General features: G+C 41.9%; 2 protein-coding genes across 2 annotated transcripts; both read left to right on the top strand.

Annotated features, from left to right (window-relative positions):
* Nucleotides 1-849: 849 nt before the first annotated feature.
* LOC139475548 (ras-related protein Rap-2a-like) lies at nucleotides 850-1,425 on the top strand. The gene has a single exon (XM_071258738.1). The coding sequence runs from the start codon at nucleotides 850-852 to the stop codon at nucleotides 1,423-1,425; it is 576 nt and encodes a 191-aa protein (XP_071114839.1).
* A 7,550-nt stretch (nucleotides 1,426-8,975) lies between these two features.
* LOC139475547 (ras-related protein Rap-2a-like) lies at nucleotides 8,976-9,551 on the top strand. The gene has a single exon (XM_071258737.1). It carries the CDS (start codon nucleotides 8,976-8,978, stop codon nucleotides 9,549-9,551), a length of 576 nt encoding a protein of 191 aa, XP_071114838.1.
* The last annotated feature ends 7,586 nt before the right edge of the window (nucleotides 9,552-17,137 follow it).

Below are 17,137 nucleotides of genomic sequence, written 5' to 3'. Positions count from 1 at the left end.
TGGAAATTGCTAGGAAAAAGGACAACAGAGGGTTGGGCAACCGTGTCAGTGAGCTTGGGGGGAAACATATCCAGCATCCAAAGATTTGCGCTGGGGATAGTTCCCTGTATGTCTGGGACGGAGTCCATCTATCAGTCAAAGGACTCCAAATTTTCACAAGCGCGATCCACGAAGCCCAATGCCAAATGTAGGTAGTAAGTAAGAAAAGTAAGTAACACTTAATTCTTTCGTCTGTGGATAGTTAGGGGGGTCCCTCATGGTTCATGGTCTTCGGTGTGGGCTTAGCAAGAACCATGCTGTTGGCATGGTTCTTGTGGCCTACAAATGTAAATACTTACTTCATCACCAAGTAATCATCAAAATTATCAGGTCCCTGCTCTTCAGCGGGAATCTGTTCAGTCCCTCTGCTTCTCAGCGGATGGGAACCTTTAGGCTTAACTTAATTCATGTCTGCTTTTCAGCAGAAACTTAGTATTTTGCTGCTGGCAACATAGTTGCCCATTGCTGCTGCTGCTGCCTGCTGCCTGCTGCCTGCTGGTAACTCAAGTTGCCAAATATAATTCATTATAATAATAGCTTAGGGCAGCCCACAAGTCCTGCCATACCTATGACCTTGGACCCAACATATGCCTTTCTTATTTCTCTTGCCTTGTCAACTTTGACAAGGCAGGTTACTTTGCATGGGGTGTTTCAATAAATATTTAAAACGCATTTCCATAGCGATCAAGGAAGGTGTGGAAAACTCCTATCTGTATAAAAACCTATTCCATTAACACTAAATGTCAAACTTACCCTTCGTTGTATCTGGCCACGTTTCATAGACTGTAGTACAACTCTAAAATAGGAGTGATGTCCGCAGCTACTACCAACGAATCGGTCAACATCGTTGTGCTGGGAGCCCCTGGGGTTGGCAAGAGTGCCATCATCACTCAGTTCCTACACCACAAGTTTCTTGAACAAAGTGGGTTCACCATCGAGCTGAAACAACAGACGGTTGTTGTAGGTGAAGCAAACCGACGAGTCGCCCTGGACATTGTGGACACCCCAGGGGGGTACTGCTTCCAGGAAAGAAGGCGGATGGCAATCAGAGAAGGAGATGCATTTATCCTGGTATTTTCTTTGGAAGATGAATTCTCCTTTGAAACAGTGGCTATGATAAGGGATGATATTTTACGTATCAAAAAGAAGAAGAAAGTGCCCATCCTCTTGGTAGGGAACAAGGCCGACATTGATGATGATAAGAAAATAACTACATGCAAAGGAGCTAAACTTTTTGCGAAGAAAGAGTGGAAAACCAAGTACGTTGAAGCCTCCGCCATGGACCATGACAGTGTCAAAGCGGTGTTTGACAAAATCTTGAATCTTTCAAAGGTCAGGTGCTTCTCAGTTGTTTGGGGAAAGTTGAAAGATCATTTTGTGCATTGAAGGATATGAACAGGACGGTGGAATTCCTAAGCTTGGAGACACAGTCTCTGCCGTAGTAATACTGGCAAAATAAACATTGTCGTGAGTTTGATGCGTCAGGGACACAAATTATGTCTGATGCAATTCCCTATTTTGACTTGTACCACGTGTTTCTTCAGGTGAACAATTGACTTGACTTTGCATGTGTTTGTGGCGGATGGCAGATACTGGGTACTTTATGTTACTATTACATATTCCTCATACTTTTAATAAACGAAAATATTAAAAAATCTTGTCTTTGGTGTGTGTCATTTGTGTTACCTGGTTATGATATCACAGTGTTGTCTTTCTATATACAGGAGACGTTCTGTAGCATTAAGCAATGCATTTGAAGACCGAAACAACAAGTCAATAATTAATCTTCTACATAGACTATACGTGCGTCTAATACTCAATGGGGTTCTGAGACTCAACATATATACATTACTGTTGCTTGTCGTAAGAGCCATTTAAATGTGGATCGAAGGGACACAGTATCTGGCCTGGCTGATTGAATGATTGGCACGGTATCCGAAATGTGTCTTACAGTGTTGGCCTGTAGCCAGTGGTTTATCTGACCTGGTCTTCATTGCAAAATGTCGCAATAGCTGAACCAATCGGTTAGGCATACCCTCTGGCGAATATTCTGTTTGTTGTATGCCACAATATATAAGCTATGTAACAGCAATATGCAAAAATCGAGTTTCGGCCAGACCAATCACATTAAAATCAGAACTTTGTGCCCGCTACAGTTACACAAAGATCTGAGGACATCCCGTTACAGGTTACTTCAGTAAACTGATAGTTTGCGTTTGCTTTGGGACATCCAGGTCCACGGAACAGTATATGTTTTCAGGTAAAGCCTTAAGATAAAGTATTTTTATCAGTTGTTCACAGATGATTGAAAAGAGCCTGGGGGATGTTGTTCCAAATGTCAAACAAAGATTGGTCCAACTGATCTAGCGTTGCTGGCTGGTTCTGGTCCTGCCGTAGGCATTTGTCCACCGCGGTCTAGGCATGCTCTATGGTGGAGAGTTCTGGAGAAACAGCTGGCCATGGCAGTACAGCAATGCTATGTTGCCTCAAAAAGTAGGTTACAACACGTGCAATATGTGGGCCACGTCCCTGCACTTTATAAAAGGGTAGAACGTGATATGTCGAACGCTAGAACGGGGACTCGAACCTCTGCCCATAAGACTGCAAATCGGAGATAAGTTCGACAACACGGATGAATTGGAACGTGAAGATAGGCATCCTGTCTAGACTTATCATCAAATGTCTTAGTATGAGGGAGTTCCTTAGCTGTTTGACTGACTTCATTTAGACTTTAGGAAAACCTACTTTTAGTTCGATTGTCATGCACTTTTTCGATGTATTCTTCTTCGGAGCCAATGATACTTGGTATTGCTACCAAGATCATTGCACTTATATAGCGACGTGCTTGTACGTGCGAGTGTGGCTGCTCATACTAGTCGGGGCTGATGCCGATTTATAGTGCTAACGCACTGAGATACCATGCTGCAGAGAGGCACGTGGCGCACGGTGTTTTTCACATGACACGTGGTACGGCTGTGATTTGCGAGACTTGCTCGACTCAGCATGACCAGATAGATGAAAGTTCATCCTTGGTTGACGATGCCCTGTCATAACCTAATTCACCTTTTGACTTACCCATGATCTTCCCTTGACTGGCTGCTGAAACCGTGTTTTTCAGTTCCAAGATCTTTTGACATACAGACGCTATAGATGTTTGTCGACTAGAGCAGACATGGGCAAAGTAATTGATTGTGAAAACTCATTCCGGGATGTGGGATAAGATGGAGTCCTGAGAGCTTCTCAGCGTTAGACATTGGCACTTGTCCTGTAGTCCTTTCCAAACTGCCCAGTAGTTAAGGTATCATAAGGACCAGTAGAAATGTGTCCTTTTTAAGGGTTTTGCTATATGTTATCATTATAAAGACTAGTGGTTCAAACCTGTTAGTTTATACAGCTGGGATCTGAGGAGTCACCCCTCCCGACAGGCCCGGGCGCATGTCGTCGGATTGGCATCCGGCAAGGTAGGACTGGTCATTATCCTGGGTCGGGTAGGACGGACGACGAGACCTCCCCTAAGAAGGATGAGATAAGGTCCCCGTGCCTCACATACTTGTCAACTTTAATGGACATGGAGACATCCTTTCCATCAAAAATATTGTTGAGGGCTTTCTTTTGAGTGTCAGTCAGTTTTTCAATGTTGAATTTCTGCAACGGGACTGGCAAACGCATCACTGGGGCTGGCTTTTAACTCGCATTCTGATTGGTACGTTAGACCGAGTAGCGTAGCCAATTAAATTGGGAAATAGAAATCAAGGGCGGGTAATTTGAGATTGCGGGAACCACGGGAATGGACCGAGGGGGTTAAGTGCAGGTTTACCGGAATGCGGGATTGCCTCCCTTGATCAGCTATGATCAGGCAGGTGTGAAACACGCTTTCCTGGAAAAAAAGACTTCCCAAACAACACATTCAAGGAGCATAAAGACTTTCTTTCTGGGTATGCTTTACGTGTATTGCATCATTATTGTGCAGTGTTACAAATATTGCACATATGTGATATTTGTGCCACGATTGCCTCAAAACAAATTTCAACACGACTGTTGTGTCATTAGCGGAGGCCAAAGGTTAGCCCGTTTATTCCTTGAAATATTTTTGAAACTTCTCTGACTTTGCACAAAACTGTATACCAAAAAGTATGGGTCCAAAAAAAGGCTGAAATTACAGGGGGAAAAAACCTAACGAACTTGCTCAAAAACAAGCTTCACTGACTGTACTGTCAGAATTGCCACAGAAAGATGAACTTAAAGACCTTGTATCATCTGCAGCAGACGAAGCCGTGAACGTTATTACAGACAATTTAAAGGCCGAAATAAAGAAAGAGATTTCATCAGAGTAACACATTGATCAAATTCAGAGTAACATTCCATCACTGAAGATGCAAAACGACAAATCATTCGAGAGAATAGAGGAGAAAGATAACCTCCTTTCAGAATTTGAATCCAAACTCTCCTCGCTGACTTCCCAAGCTGATATGGCTGTAAAAACAATTCACGTAAAAATAACATTAAAATCTTCAACCTGCCCGAAAACCTTGAAGAAAACTTGACTGAAGTATTCTGTCAAGTCATGAAGGTGGGGTCACTGTAAACACCAGTGACATTACAACTATTCACAGGATAGACCATGCAAGCAAATCAATAGCAAAGCCTGTTCTTGTGTAACTGTGATCAAGGGAGATCACAATACGACTCCTTAATGCAAGGAAACAGTTGAAACAAAACAAGGCAATCCATCTTGCAGATTACGTCACATAGGCCAATGTTATCCTTATTAATCGCCTCAAGAAACAACCCCAGATCGAGGATACTTGATATTTCAATGGCAAGGTCTATGGACTTGGTACAAATGGAAAGGAATACAAATTCTAACCAAATGACACATTTGAATCTGTTATTAGTTTTGGTTGGTTGGTTTGATGCTTAACGTCGCACTCAGCAATATTCTAGCTATATGACGGCGGTCTGTAAATAATCAAGTCTGGACCAGACAACCCAGTGATTAATATCATGAGCATCGATCCACGCAATTGGGATCGATGACATGCATCAACCAAGTCAGAAAGCCTGACCACCCGATCCCGTTAGTCGTCTCTTATGACAAGCATAGTCGCCTTTTTCGGCAAGCATGGGTTTCTGAAGACCTATTCTACCCCGGATCTTAACTGGTCCTGTTGTTAGTAAACGACTTTAATAAAGCTTACTTTTTGTGTCTGGGAATGTGTTTATCCCTCCACAACCACAACAATGAAACACAAGAACTGTCTCCATAAGTCAAATAGGGATTTCTTAAGAAAATGGACAGAAGATCCTGACAATCTTTAGTTTTGTAATTTACTTACATCAAAATCTGTGTTGGATTTTTCATTTCTAGTTTCCTTCAAATTACTATCCCGTGACATTCGTGGAGAGAATGGACAGAGTATCAACCACTGTGTTATTACTTCTGTTGTGAGATATACCTTAGCTACCTTTATTAAGCCTTTGTTCCCCTTGTTCCGACTACACAGTGCAATCACACTGCATAGTTACTTTCACAGCAGCATCAGTAACTGTAACAGTTGAAGCGCCGTAATATATCATAAAATACTTTGAGTCAACTGAACGCTTACCTCCCTTGGTTTGGTTTCATTCCATTCGACTGACAAATGATGCTATTGACCCTGTCACTTGTAATGTAAGGGTCACATTACACTGATAATAATAAGTGAAACTATTTCAAACTCAATTAAAACAACAAAAGAACGAGAAAAGAAAGAAAGAAACCTGGACAGAGATAAAAATGATCTTGAATCAAAATATCACATCTTACATGATCCTGAAACATTAAACTTAAATAACAAAAAAGAAGAACAAATAAAATGAAAGGTTTTATATTCAGAAGCCAGGCAAAGCCAGAGTACTCTTTTTATCCGGAAAAAAAATTGTAAAGAAAATATGTGTGAGATAATTGATGAAACTAATATAAAATTAATAGATAGGAAAGAAACAATTAACAAAACAGTAACTGTTTATACAAAATTGTATAAAGGTAACCACATTGAAATGTTGGGAAAAGAACTAGATACGTTTGTAAATATTGATACAAAATTATCAGCCGATAAAAGAAAAAAGAAAAAAGAAAAAATTCTTTTGCCGAATATTCCCAGGCTTTAAAACATATGATTTTTTTTACTGGTTACCTTAATCATTAATGCCTAATTTAAAATGTTGATTATATTCAAAGCAACTAAGAACATAGAATGCAATAGAAAACAGGAAAAATAGGAAGAACATACAATATATATGAAGGTAACATATCTTACCTTAAAACAACCAAGAGAAGCATCTGCTAGTGGCCAGTCGTTATTCCGTGTATCTAATCAGTGAGGTACCCTGAATAAAGGCCGTTATTTATACCACCGATGCTCTTAGGTCATCATATGGTTGCATTTTCAATTATCACTTACACAATGTTGCTAATCTAACGTGCTGACTATCTGAATTTAGAGATTACCTCGCAGTTTTGAAGACATGGGTATGCAGAATTGACTAAAATTACATAAGTTTACTCGGACAGCGCGTTATCATAGATTAATGTTTACTTCTCTCGCTGGACATGTAGTCTTAACGATTAGCTCATAACGCTTATAGACTATATCTTTGGAATATATAAACACCGACTGATAATTTAACACACTTCTGCCAAGAGCATCCCAGATGTGTTCGATGGGATTGAGGTCGGGAGACCTTGACGGCCAGTCCATGACGTTGACTTCCGCATTCTGAAGGAAATTCCTTGTCAAAATTGCTGTGTGGTTTCTGGCATTGTCGTGTTGGAAGATCAAACCGGGTCCATGTGCTGCCATAAAAGGCAGAAGTTCTGGTGCCAGTACCTGGTCGCGGTAAGCAGCAGCGTTGAGGTTGCCACGGATGACAAGAAGCCTGGAACGTGCATTGCCACAGAAAGCACCCAACACCATGACACTTCCGCCTCGAAATCTGTCAACTTCCTGTACACAACACTGGGCGTAACGTTCATGACGGCGCCTCCACACCCTCGCCCTCTCATCAGCAAATCGAAGATTAAATCGGGATTCATCACTGAAGACGACTTGATTCCAATTCCTCGGAGTCCATCGTAAGTGTCGCTGTGCCCACAATTGACGTTGACGTCTGTGTAATTGAGTCAGAATCGCCCGCAGTATGGCCGTCGTGCTTGAAGGTGAGCAGTTCTCAGACGGTTTCGAACAGTTTGCGCACTCAGTCTACCCCTAAACAGTTCATTTCTGGTTGATGTAGCCGTCAAAAATCGGTTAAGGAGGTGACGTAAGACAATCTGACGATCCTCTGCATGTGACGTCACACGTGGTCGACCTGGCCGAGGGCGATCAGCGGTGGTACACGTTTGCTGTAGACGCGTCTGTAAATCATAAACAGTCCGTCGACTACAACCCATCGTCCTTGCGACTTCAGCTACGGACGTTCCCGTCTGCAACATGTCGATGGCACGTTCACGTTGCACATTTGAAAGGCGTGGCATGACAAATGGCCGTAAAGACTTTTGTTTTCTTGTGTTTTTCTTTTTTTTTGTTAATGACTGCTAACAAGTATGGCTGAAAACACGAGCGGTATTATGGCCACGTGACCAGTTGCACGTGAAAAAACACTTTTGCCACTATAGTGCTGTGCACATGATTTTGATCGATTCACCTGCACAAAAACGGATGTTATCTGAAGACAATACGTGGCCATTACTGTTTAAATACACAATAAGGGCCCACAATGGTAACTGGTCAAAATGTTATAATTTTAGGATTACTTTGGGTCAGTATTTTCATTTAGTGCTTCTCACTAAATGGGTCCGGCTGGCCTTCCAACTACTTGTGGATGGCTCGCGGTGGGATGCTGTGGCAGGAGCTAATGCTCCTGGTCGAGCCCCAGGGCCATACTTATACATCTGGGCTCAAACGATATTTGTAAGAGGAAGGCCAGCCAGCTGTACCTGGACATTCACCTGGCTATGTTGAGGCTACACCTGCTAATGCCTAAGACCACCATCCTTTGGTCTGACATGCTACCAAGGAGGCATTGGCGTGGAGCCAATTGCTACGATGCAGTGGAAATTGCTAGGAAAAAGGACAACAGAGGGTTGGGCAACCGTGTCAGTGAGCTTGGGGGGAAACATATCCAGCATCCAAAGATTTGCGCTGGGGATAGTTCCCTGTATGTCTGGGACGGAGTCCATCTATCAGTCAAAGGACTCCAAATTTTCACAAGCGCGATCCACGAAGCCCAATGCCAAATGTAGGTAGTAAGTAAGAAAAGTAAGTAACACTTAATTCTTTCGTCTGTGGATAGTTAGGGGGGTCCCTCATGGTTCATGGTCTTCGGTGTGGGCTTAGCACATGCGTGCTGTTGGCATGGTTCTTGTGGCCTACAAATGTAAATACTTACTTCATCACCAAGTAATCATCAAAATTATCAGGTCCCTGCTCTTCAGCGGGAATCTGTTCAGTCCCTCTGCTTCTCAGCGGATGGGAACCTTTAGGCTTAACTTAATTCATGTCTGCTTTTCAGCAGAAACTTAGTATTTTGCTGCTGGCAACATAGTTGCCCATTGCTGCTGCTGCTGCTGCTGCTGCTTGCTGGTAACTCAAGTTGCCAAATATAATTCATTATAATAATAGCTTAGGGCAGCCCACAAGTCCTGCCATACCTATGACCTTGAACCCAACATATGCCTTTCTTATTTCTCTTGCCTTGTCAACTTTGACAAGGCAGGTTACTTTGCATGGGGTGTTTCAATAAATATTTAAAACGCATTTCCATGGCGATCAAGGAAGGTGTGGAAAACTCCTATCTGTATAAAAACCTATTCCATTAACACTAAATGTCAAACTTACCCTTCGTTGTATCTGACCACGTTTCATAGACTGTAGTACAACTCTAAAATAGGAGTGATGTCCGCAGCTACTACCAACGAATCGGTCAACATCGTTGTGCTGGGAGCCCCTGGGGTTGGCAAGAGTGCCATCATCACTCAGTTCCTACACCACAAGTTTCTTGAACAAAGTGGGTTCACCATCGAGCTGGAACAACAGACGGTTGTTGTAGGTGAAGCAAACCGACGAGTCGCCCTGGACATTGTGGACACCCCAGGGGGGTACTGCTTCCAGGAAAGAAGGCGGATGGCAATCAGAGAAGGAGATGCATTTATCCTGGTATTTTCTTTGGCAGATGAATTCTCCTTTGAAACAGTGGCTATGATAAGGGATGATATTTTACGTATCAAAAAGAAGAAGAAAGTGCCCATCCTCTTGGTAGGGAACAAGGCCGACATTGATGATGATAAGAAAATAACTACATGCAAAGGAGCTAAACTTTTTGCGAAGAAAGAGTGGAAAACCAAGTACGTTGAAGCCTCCGCCATGGACCATGACAGTGTCAAAGCGGTGTTTGACAAAATCTTGAATCTTTCAAAGGTCAGGTGCTTCTCAGTTGTTTGGGGAAAGTTGAAAGATCATTTTGTGCATTGAAGGATATGAACAGGACGGTGGAATTCCTAAGCTTGGAGACACAGTCTCTGCCGTAGTAATACTGGCATAATAAACATTGTCGTGAGTTTGACGAATCAGGGACAAAAATTATGTCCGATGCAGTTCCCTATTTTGACTTGTACCACGTGTTTCTTCAGGTGAACAATTGACTTGACTTTGCATGTGTTTGTGGCGGATGGCAGATACTGGGTACTTTATGTTACTATATTCCTGATACTTTTAATAAACGAAAATATTAAAAAATCTTGTCTTTGGTGTGTGTCATTTGTGTTACCTGGTTATGATATCACAGTGTTGTCTTTATGTATACAGGAGACGTTCTGTAGCATTAAGCAATGCATTTGAAGACCGAAACAACAAGTCAATAATTAATCTTCTACATAGACTATACGTGCGTCTAATACTCAATGGGGTTCTGAGACTCAACATATATACATTACTGCTGCTTGTCGTAAGAGCCATTTAAATGTGGATCGAAGGGATACAGTATCTGGCCTGGCTGATTGAATGATTGGCACGGTATCCGAAATGTGTCTTACAGTGTTGGCCTGTAGCCAGTGGTTTATCTGACCTGGTCTTCATTGCAAAATGTCGCAATAGCTGAACCAATCGGTTAGGCATTCCCTCTGGCGAATATTCTGTTTGTTGTACGCCACAATATATAAGCTATGTAACAGCAATATGCAAAAATCGAGTTTCGGCCAGACCAATCACATTAAAATCAGAACTTTGTGCCCGCTACAGTTACACAAAGATCTGAGGACATCCCGTTACAGGTTACTTCAGTAAACTGATAGTTTGCGTTTGCTTTGGGACATCCAGGTCCACGGAACAGTATATGTTTTCAGGTAAAGCCTGAAGATAAAGTATTTTTATCAGTTCTTCACAGGAAGAAATTCCTTTTCTTTTAAATTCACACCGTAAAACGCAAACAAATATTGAGTCAGTTCTTATTTATCAACACGTGAACAATAACAACCTCACAAACTGGTTTTTTCATAATAAAAGTCCTTTAAATGTCAATTCATTTATTAGAATTAATGTCTCCTATCCTGTGTTGTAAACACGGGTGTGCGTTGGTCCGTTGTTTTCTCGAATGGAATGCCTCCACTGGGTTCTAGCATGATGAAACGCACAAACATGTTTTTATTAGACAAGGGGATAACTGATTGACGTGATGAACGGAAAAAAATAACTGTGCTTTATATAAAGTGGTGTAATTGTTATGTCATTGAAAAAACACAAACCATAACAATCGGTAATCTGGAGTGACCACCGTTTGCGTTCATACAGGCGGGGTAGCGCACTGAAGACACCAGAAGATTGAAAAGAGCCTGGGGCATGTTGTTCCAAATGTCAAACAAAGATTGGTCCAACTGATCTAGCGTTGCTGGCTGGTTCTGGTCCTGCCGTAGGCATTTGTCCACCGCGTTCTAGGCATGTTCTATGGTGGAGAGTTCTGGAGAAACAGCTGGCCATGGCAGTACAGCAATGCTATGTTGCCTCAAAAAGTAGGTTACAACACGTGCAATATGTGGGCCACGTCCCTGCACTTAATAAAAGGGTAGAACGTGATATGTCGAACGCTAGAACAGGGACTCGAACCTCTGCCCATAGACTGCAAATCGGAGATAAGGTCGACAACACGGATGAATTGGAACGTGAAGATAGTCATCCTGTAAGTCTAGACTTATCATCAAATGTCTTAGTATGAGGGAGTTTCTTAGCTGTTTGACTGACTTCATTTGGACTTTAGGATACCTACTTTTAGGTCGATTATCATGCACATTTCCGATGTATTCTTCTTCGGAGCCTGTGATACTTGGTATCGCCACCACGATCATTGCACTTATATAGCGACGTGCATGCACGTGTTAGTGTGTGTGTGGCTGCTCATACTAGTCGGGGCTGATGCCGATTTATAGTGCTAACACACTGAGATACCATGCTGCAGAGATACACGTGGCGCACGGTGTTTTTCACATGACACGTGGTACGGCTGTGATTTGCAAGACTTGCTCAGACTCAGTATGACCAGATAGATGAAAGTTCACCCTTGGTTGACGATGCCCTGTCATAATCTAATTCATCTTTCGACATACCCATGATCTTCCCTTGACTCGCTGCTGAAACCCTGTTTTTCAGTTCCAAGATCTTTTGACTTACAGACGCTATAGATGTTTGTCGACTAGAGCAGACATGGGCAAAGTAATTGATTGTGAAAACTCATTCCGGGATGTGGGATAAGATGGAGTCCTAAGAGCTTCTCAGCGTAAGACATTGGCACTAGTCCTGTAGTCCTTTCCAAACTGCCCAGTAGTTAAGGTATCATAAGGACAAGTAGAAATGTGCCCTTTTTAAGGGTTTTGCTATATGTTATCATTATAAAGACTAGTGGTTCAAACCTGTTAGTTTATACCGCTGGGTTCTGAGGAGTCACCCCTCCCGACAGGCCCGGGCGCATGTCGTCGGATTGGCATCCGGCAAGGTAGGACTGGTCATTATCCTGGGTCGGGTAGGACAGACGACGAGACCTCCCCTAAGAAGGATGGGATAAGGTCCCCGTGCCTCACATACTTGTCAACTTTAATGGACATGGAGACATCCTTTCCATCAAAAATATTGTTGAGGGCTTTCTTTTGCGTGTCAGTCAGTTTTTCAATGTTGAATTTCTGCAACGGGACAGGCAAACGCATCACTGGGGCTGGCTTTTAACTCGCATTCTGATTGGTACGTTAGACCGAGTAGCGTAGCCAATCAAATTGGGAAATAGAAATCAAGGGCGGGTAATTTGAGATTGCGAGAACCACGGGAATGGACCGAGGGGGTTAAGTGCAGGTTTACCGGAATGCGGGATTGCCTCCCTTGATCAGCTATGATCAGGCAGGTGTGAAACACGCTTTCCTGGAAAAAAAGACTTCCCAAACAACACATTCAAGGAGCATAAAGACTTTCTTTCTGGGTATGCTTTACGTGTATTGCATCATTATTGTGCAGTGTTACAAATATTGCACATATGTGATATTTGTGCCACGATTGCCTCAAAACAAATTTCAACACGACTGTTGTGTCATTAGCGGAGGCCAAAGGTTAGCCCGTTTATTCCTTGAAATATTTTTGAAACTTCTCTGACTTTGCACAAAACTGTATACCATAAAGTATGGGTCCAAAAAAAGGCTGAAATTACAGGGGGAAAAACCTAACGAACTTGCTCAAAAACAAGCTTCACTGACTGTACTGTTAGAATTGCCACAGAAAGATGAACTTAAAGACCTTGTATCATCTGCAGCAGACGAAGCCGTGAACGTTATTACAGACAATTTAAAGGCCGAAATAAAGAAAGAGATTTCATCAGAGTAACACATTGATCAAATTCAGACTAACATTCCATCACTGAAGATGCAAAACGACAAATCATTCGAGATAATAGAGGAGAAAGATAACCTCCTTTCAGAATTTGAATCCAAACTCTCCTCGCTGACTTCCCAAGCTGATATGGCTGTAAAAACAATTCACGTAAAAATAACATTAAAATCTTCAACCTGCCCGAAAACCTTGAAGAAAACTTGACTGAAGTATTCTGTCAAGCCATGAAGGTGGGGTCACTGTAAACACCAGTGACATTACAACTATTCACAGGATAGACCATGCAAGCAAATCAATAGCAAAGCCTGTTCTTGTGTTCAAGGGAGATCACAATACGTCTCCTTAATGCAAGGAAACAGTTGAAACAAAACAAGGCAATCCATCTTGCAGATTACGTCACATAGGCCAATGTTATCCTTATTAATCGCCTCAAGAACCAACCCCAGATCGAGGATACTTGATATTTCAATGGCCATGTCTATGGACTTGGTACAAATGGAAAGGAATACAAATTCTACCCAAATGACACATTTGAATCTGTTATTAGTTTTGGTTGGTTGGTTTGTTGCTTAACGTCGCACTCAGCAATATTCCAGCTATATGACGGCGGTCTGTAAATAATCAAGTCTGGATCAGACAACCCAGTGATTAATATCATGAGCATCGATCCACACTATTGGGATCGATGACATGCATCAACCAAGTCAGCGAGTCTGACCACCCGATCCCATTAGTCGTCTCTTACCACAAGCATAGTCGCCTTTTTCGGCAAGCATGGGTTTTTGAAGACCTATTCTACCCCGGATCTTAACTGGTCCTGTTGTTAGTAAACGACTTTAATAAAGCCCTCACTTTTTGTGTCTGTGAATGTGTTTATCCCTCCACAACCACAACAATGAAACACAAGAACTGTCTCCATAAGTCAAATAGGGATTTCTTAAGAGAATGGACAGAAGATCCTGACAATCTTTAGTTTTGTAATTTACTTACATCAAAATCTGTGTTGGATTTTTCATTTCTTGTTTCCTTCAAATTACTATCCTGTGACATTCGTGGAGAGAATGGACAGAGTATCAACCACTGTGTTATTACTTCTGTTGTGAGATATACCTTAGCTACCTTTATTAAGCCTTTGTTCCCCTTGTTCCGACTACACAGTGCAATCACACTGCATAGTTACTTTCACAGCAGCATCAGTAACTGTAACAGTTGAAGCGCCGTAATATATCATAAAATACTTTGAGTCAACTGCACGCTTACCTCCCTTGGTTGGATTTCATTCCATTCTACTGACAAATGATGCTATTGACCCTGTCACTTGTAATGTAAGGGTCACATTACACTAATAATAATAAGTGAAACTATTTCAAACTCAATTAAAACAACAAAAGAACGAGAAAAGAAAGAAAGAAAACTGGACAGTGATAAAAATGATCTTGAAACAATATCACATCTTACATGATCCTGGAACATTAAACTTAAATAGCAAAAAAGAAGAACAAATAAAATAAAAGAATTTATATCCAGAAGCCAGGCAAAGACAGTGTACTCTTTTTATCTGGTAAAGAAAATATGTGTGAGATAATTGATGAAACTAATATAAAATTAATAGATAGGAAAGAAACAATTAACAAAACAGTAACTGTTTATACACAATTTTATAAAGGTAACCACATTGAAATGTTGGGAAAAGAACTAGATACGTTTGTATATATTGATACAAAATTATCAATTGATAAAAGATAAGACAATTTTCTTTTGCCGAATATTCCCAGGCCTTAAAACATATTAAAAATAGGATGAGTCGAGGATCAGATGGCTTCTCTGTAGAGTTTTAAATATTTATTTCTGGATAGAAATTGGCAATTTTTTATGGAGATCCATAAAAATACTCTTGTGAAAATGAAAAACTTTTGAATTATTTCAAAAGAATTACATGTATACCAAAAGAAGGACGCGATCGTCATTACTTAAAAAAATGGCTCCCCATCAGTCTCTCAAATGTTGATTACAAAATAGCAGTTAGCGCTGTCGCTTATAGAATGAAACAAGTTCTACCAAATATAATCAGTGAGACCCAAACTGGCTTCTTGAAAAATATATATATACATGCAAATATAAGGAAACTGAGTTAAATATCATTCAGCTGCAAAAAAATTATGTTCATTGTTATGTCAAATAATGCCACGAGGTTGCGCTGAACTCGGGCAGCAATCGCAGCTCTGCATCTCCTCGGCACTGACTGCATAAGTGTACGAATTCTGTCCTGCGGAATTCTGCGCCATTCCGCTTGTAACGCGTTGACCGGTTGTTGGAGTCTATGTGGGGTGTTCTGACGTACACGTACACGTCGAACGAGTTCATCCCAGAGGTGTTCGATTTGGTTAAAATCTGGAGATCTCGACGGCCAGGGCAAGACGTTGATGTTGGCATTATGAAGGTTGTCTACCATGACACGAGCTGTGTGCGGTGGAGCGTTGTCCTTTTGAAACAGCTCCCTCTGGAGGTCAATGATTGGAAAAAGGTGAGGTTGAAGAATATGATTCATATAGCGCTTTGCTGTCAAATTTCCCTGAACCACAACCAAGTCAGATCTCGTGGTGTAGGATATGGACCCCACACCATGACACTACCGCCACCGAAATTGTCGAATTCACGTACACAATGTGGGGCAAAACGATCATTTTGACGACGATAAACATGTTGTCAGCCATCTTGCCGGTGAAGAAGAAATCGTGATTCGTCGCTAAACAACACTCGTCTCCAGTTTCTCAAATTCTAAGGCGGTTAGGTATGGCACCAACACAAGCGTCGATGTCGATGGATGTGTTGCAAAAAAGGGACGATAACTTGTCTACTGGGTCGGATTCCAGCCTCGCGAAGATGGTTCCTGACAGTCTGATCCGATATCCTCCTCAAACCAGGGATGCATTCTCCGTAGCTGTCTCCGTAGCTGTGGCATTGCGATGACGTAGGTGGAACAGTCGAGTGTAGCGATCCTGTGTAGGGGTGGTAACTCTTGGTCGGCCGGTTCTCGGACGGCCTGCAGTGGAATTGAACTGTGTGTATCGGTCCAAAAGGCGGCAAATGGTGCTGTGTGTGGACGTTGAAGTGGCGTGCTACAGAAGACTGCAATTCCCCTCTTAGAATACGTCCTATGGCGATGTTCCGATAGGCAGCGCTGAGTCTCGGCATTTTCGAACTTGAAAAATATTGACAATTGAATGACAAATTATTGGCTTATGCCTGCCTCTCATAGCCACTACCACGAGTTACAAATGCCAGAACTTGCACGTGCATTTTGCTTTACTGTTTTCCTTCATGACATTTTTTAATTGGAATTGAACTGTGTGTATCGGTCCAAAATGCGGCAAATGGTGCTGTGGTGGACTTTGAAGTGGCGTGCAACAGAAGACTGCGATTCCCCTCTTAGAATACGTCCTATGGCGATGTTCCGATAGGCAGCGCTGAGTCTCGGCATTTTCGAACTTGAAAAATATTGACAATTGAATGACAAATTATTGGCTTATGCCTGCCTTTTCATAGCCACTACCACGAGTTACGAATGCCATAACTTGCACGTGCATTTTGCTTTACTGCTTTCCTTCATGATATTTTTTAACAAGTGTGAAAACAATGCCGTTTAAGCATTGCAAATCGACAATGGTTGCGTTTTGACGCACCGTTTCGTCGGATATCAGGCCACCAACATTTTCCAATAACGTATATCCAATTTATATACCGCATTTTTTTGTGTAGTCAGGTTCATTGAACTTCATACTACCTGTGCGTTTCTTTTTTTGAAGAGTGTATATCGTGGCTATATATCTGTAAATTGAAAAAAAAAGATAAAAAAAAGGTTTACCGAAATGCTATCCCTGTAAATATAGAGGATGCTGCTGTGACTGAGTGCTGTCCCTGTTAATATAGAGGATGCTGCTGTGATTGAGTGCTGTCCCTGTAAATATAGAGGATGCTGCTGTGACTGAGTGCTGTCCCTGTTAATATAGAGGATGCTGCTGTGACTGAGTGCTGTCCCTGTTAATATAGAGGATGCTGCTGTGACTGAGTGCTGTCCCTGTAAATATAGAGGATGCTGCTGTGACTGAGTGCTGTCCCTGTAAATATAGAGGATGCTGCTGTGACTGAGTGCTGTCCTGCGCTTACGACATCATGCCATGTAAAGTGAAGCTTCAGAA

The sequence above is a fragment of the Haliotis cracherodii genome, unplaced genomic scaffold (assembly GCF_022045235.1).
Source record: "Haliotis cracherodii isolate W230 unplaced genomic scaffold, xgHalCrac1.p SCAF_3, whole genome shotgun sequence".
NCBI classification, from domain to species: Eukaryota; Metazoa; Mollusca; class Gastropoda; order Lepetellida; family Haliotidae; genus Haliotis; species Haliotis cracherodii.
This window is presented reverse-complemented; position numbering and strand designations above follow the sequence as displayed.

What these genes read in the sequence shown, in the direction of transcription:
- LOC139475548 (XM_071258738.1), top strand. Translation starts at nt 850, where the DNA reads ATGTCCGCAGCTACTACCAACGAATCGGTCAACATCGTTGTGCTGGGA.
- LOC139475547 (XM_071258737.1), top strand. Translation starts at nt 8,976, where the DNA reads ATGTCCGCAGCTACTACCAACGAATCGGTCAACATCGTTGTGCTGGGA.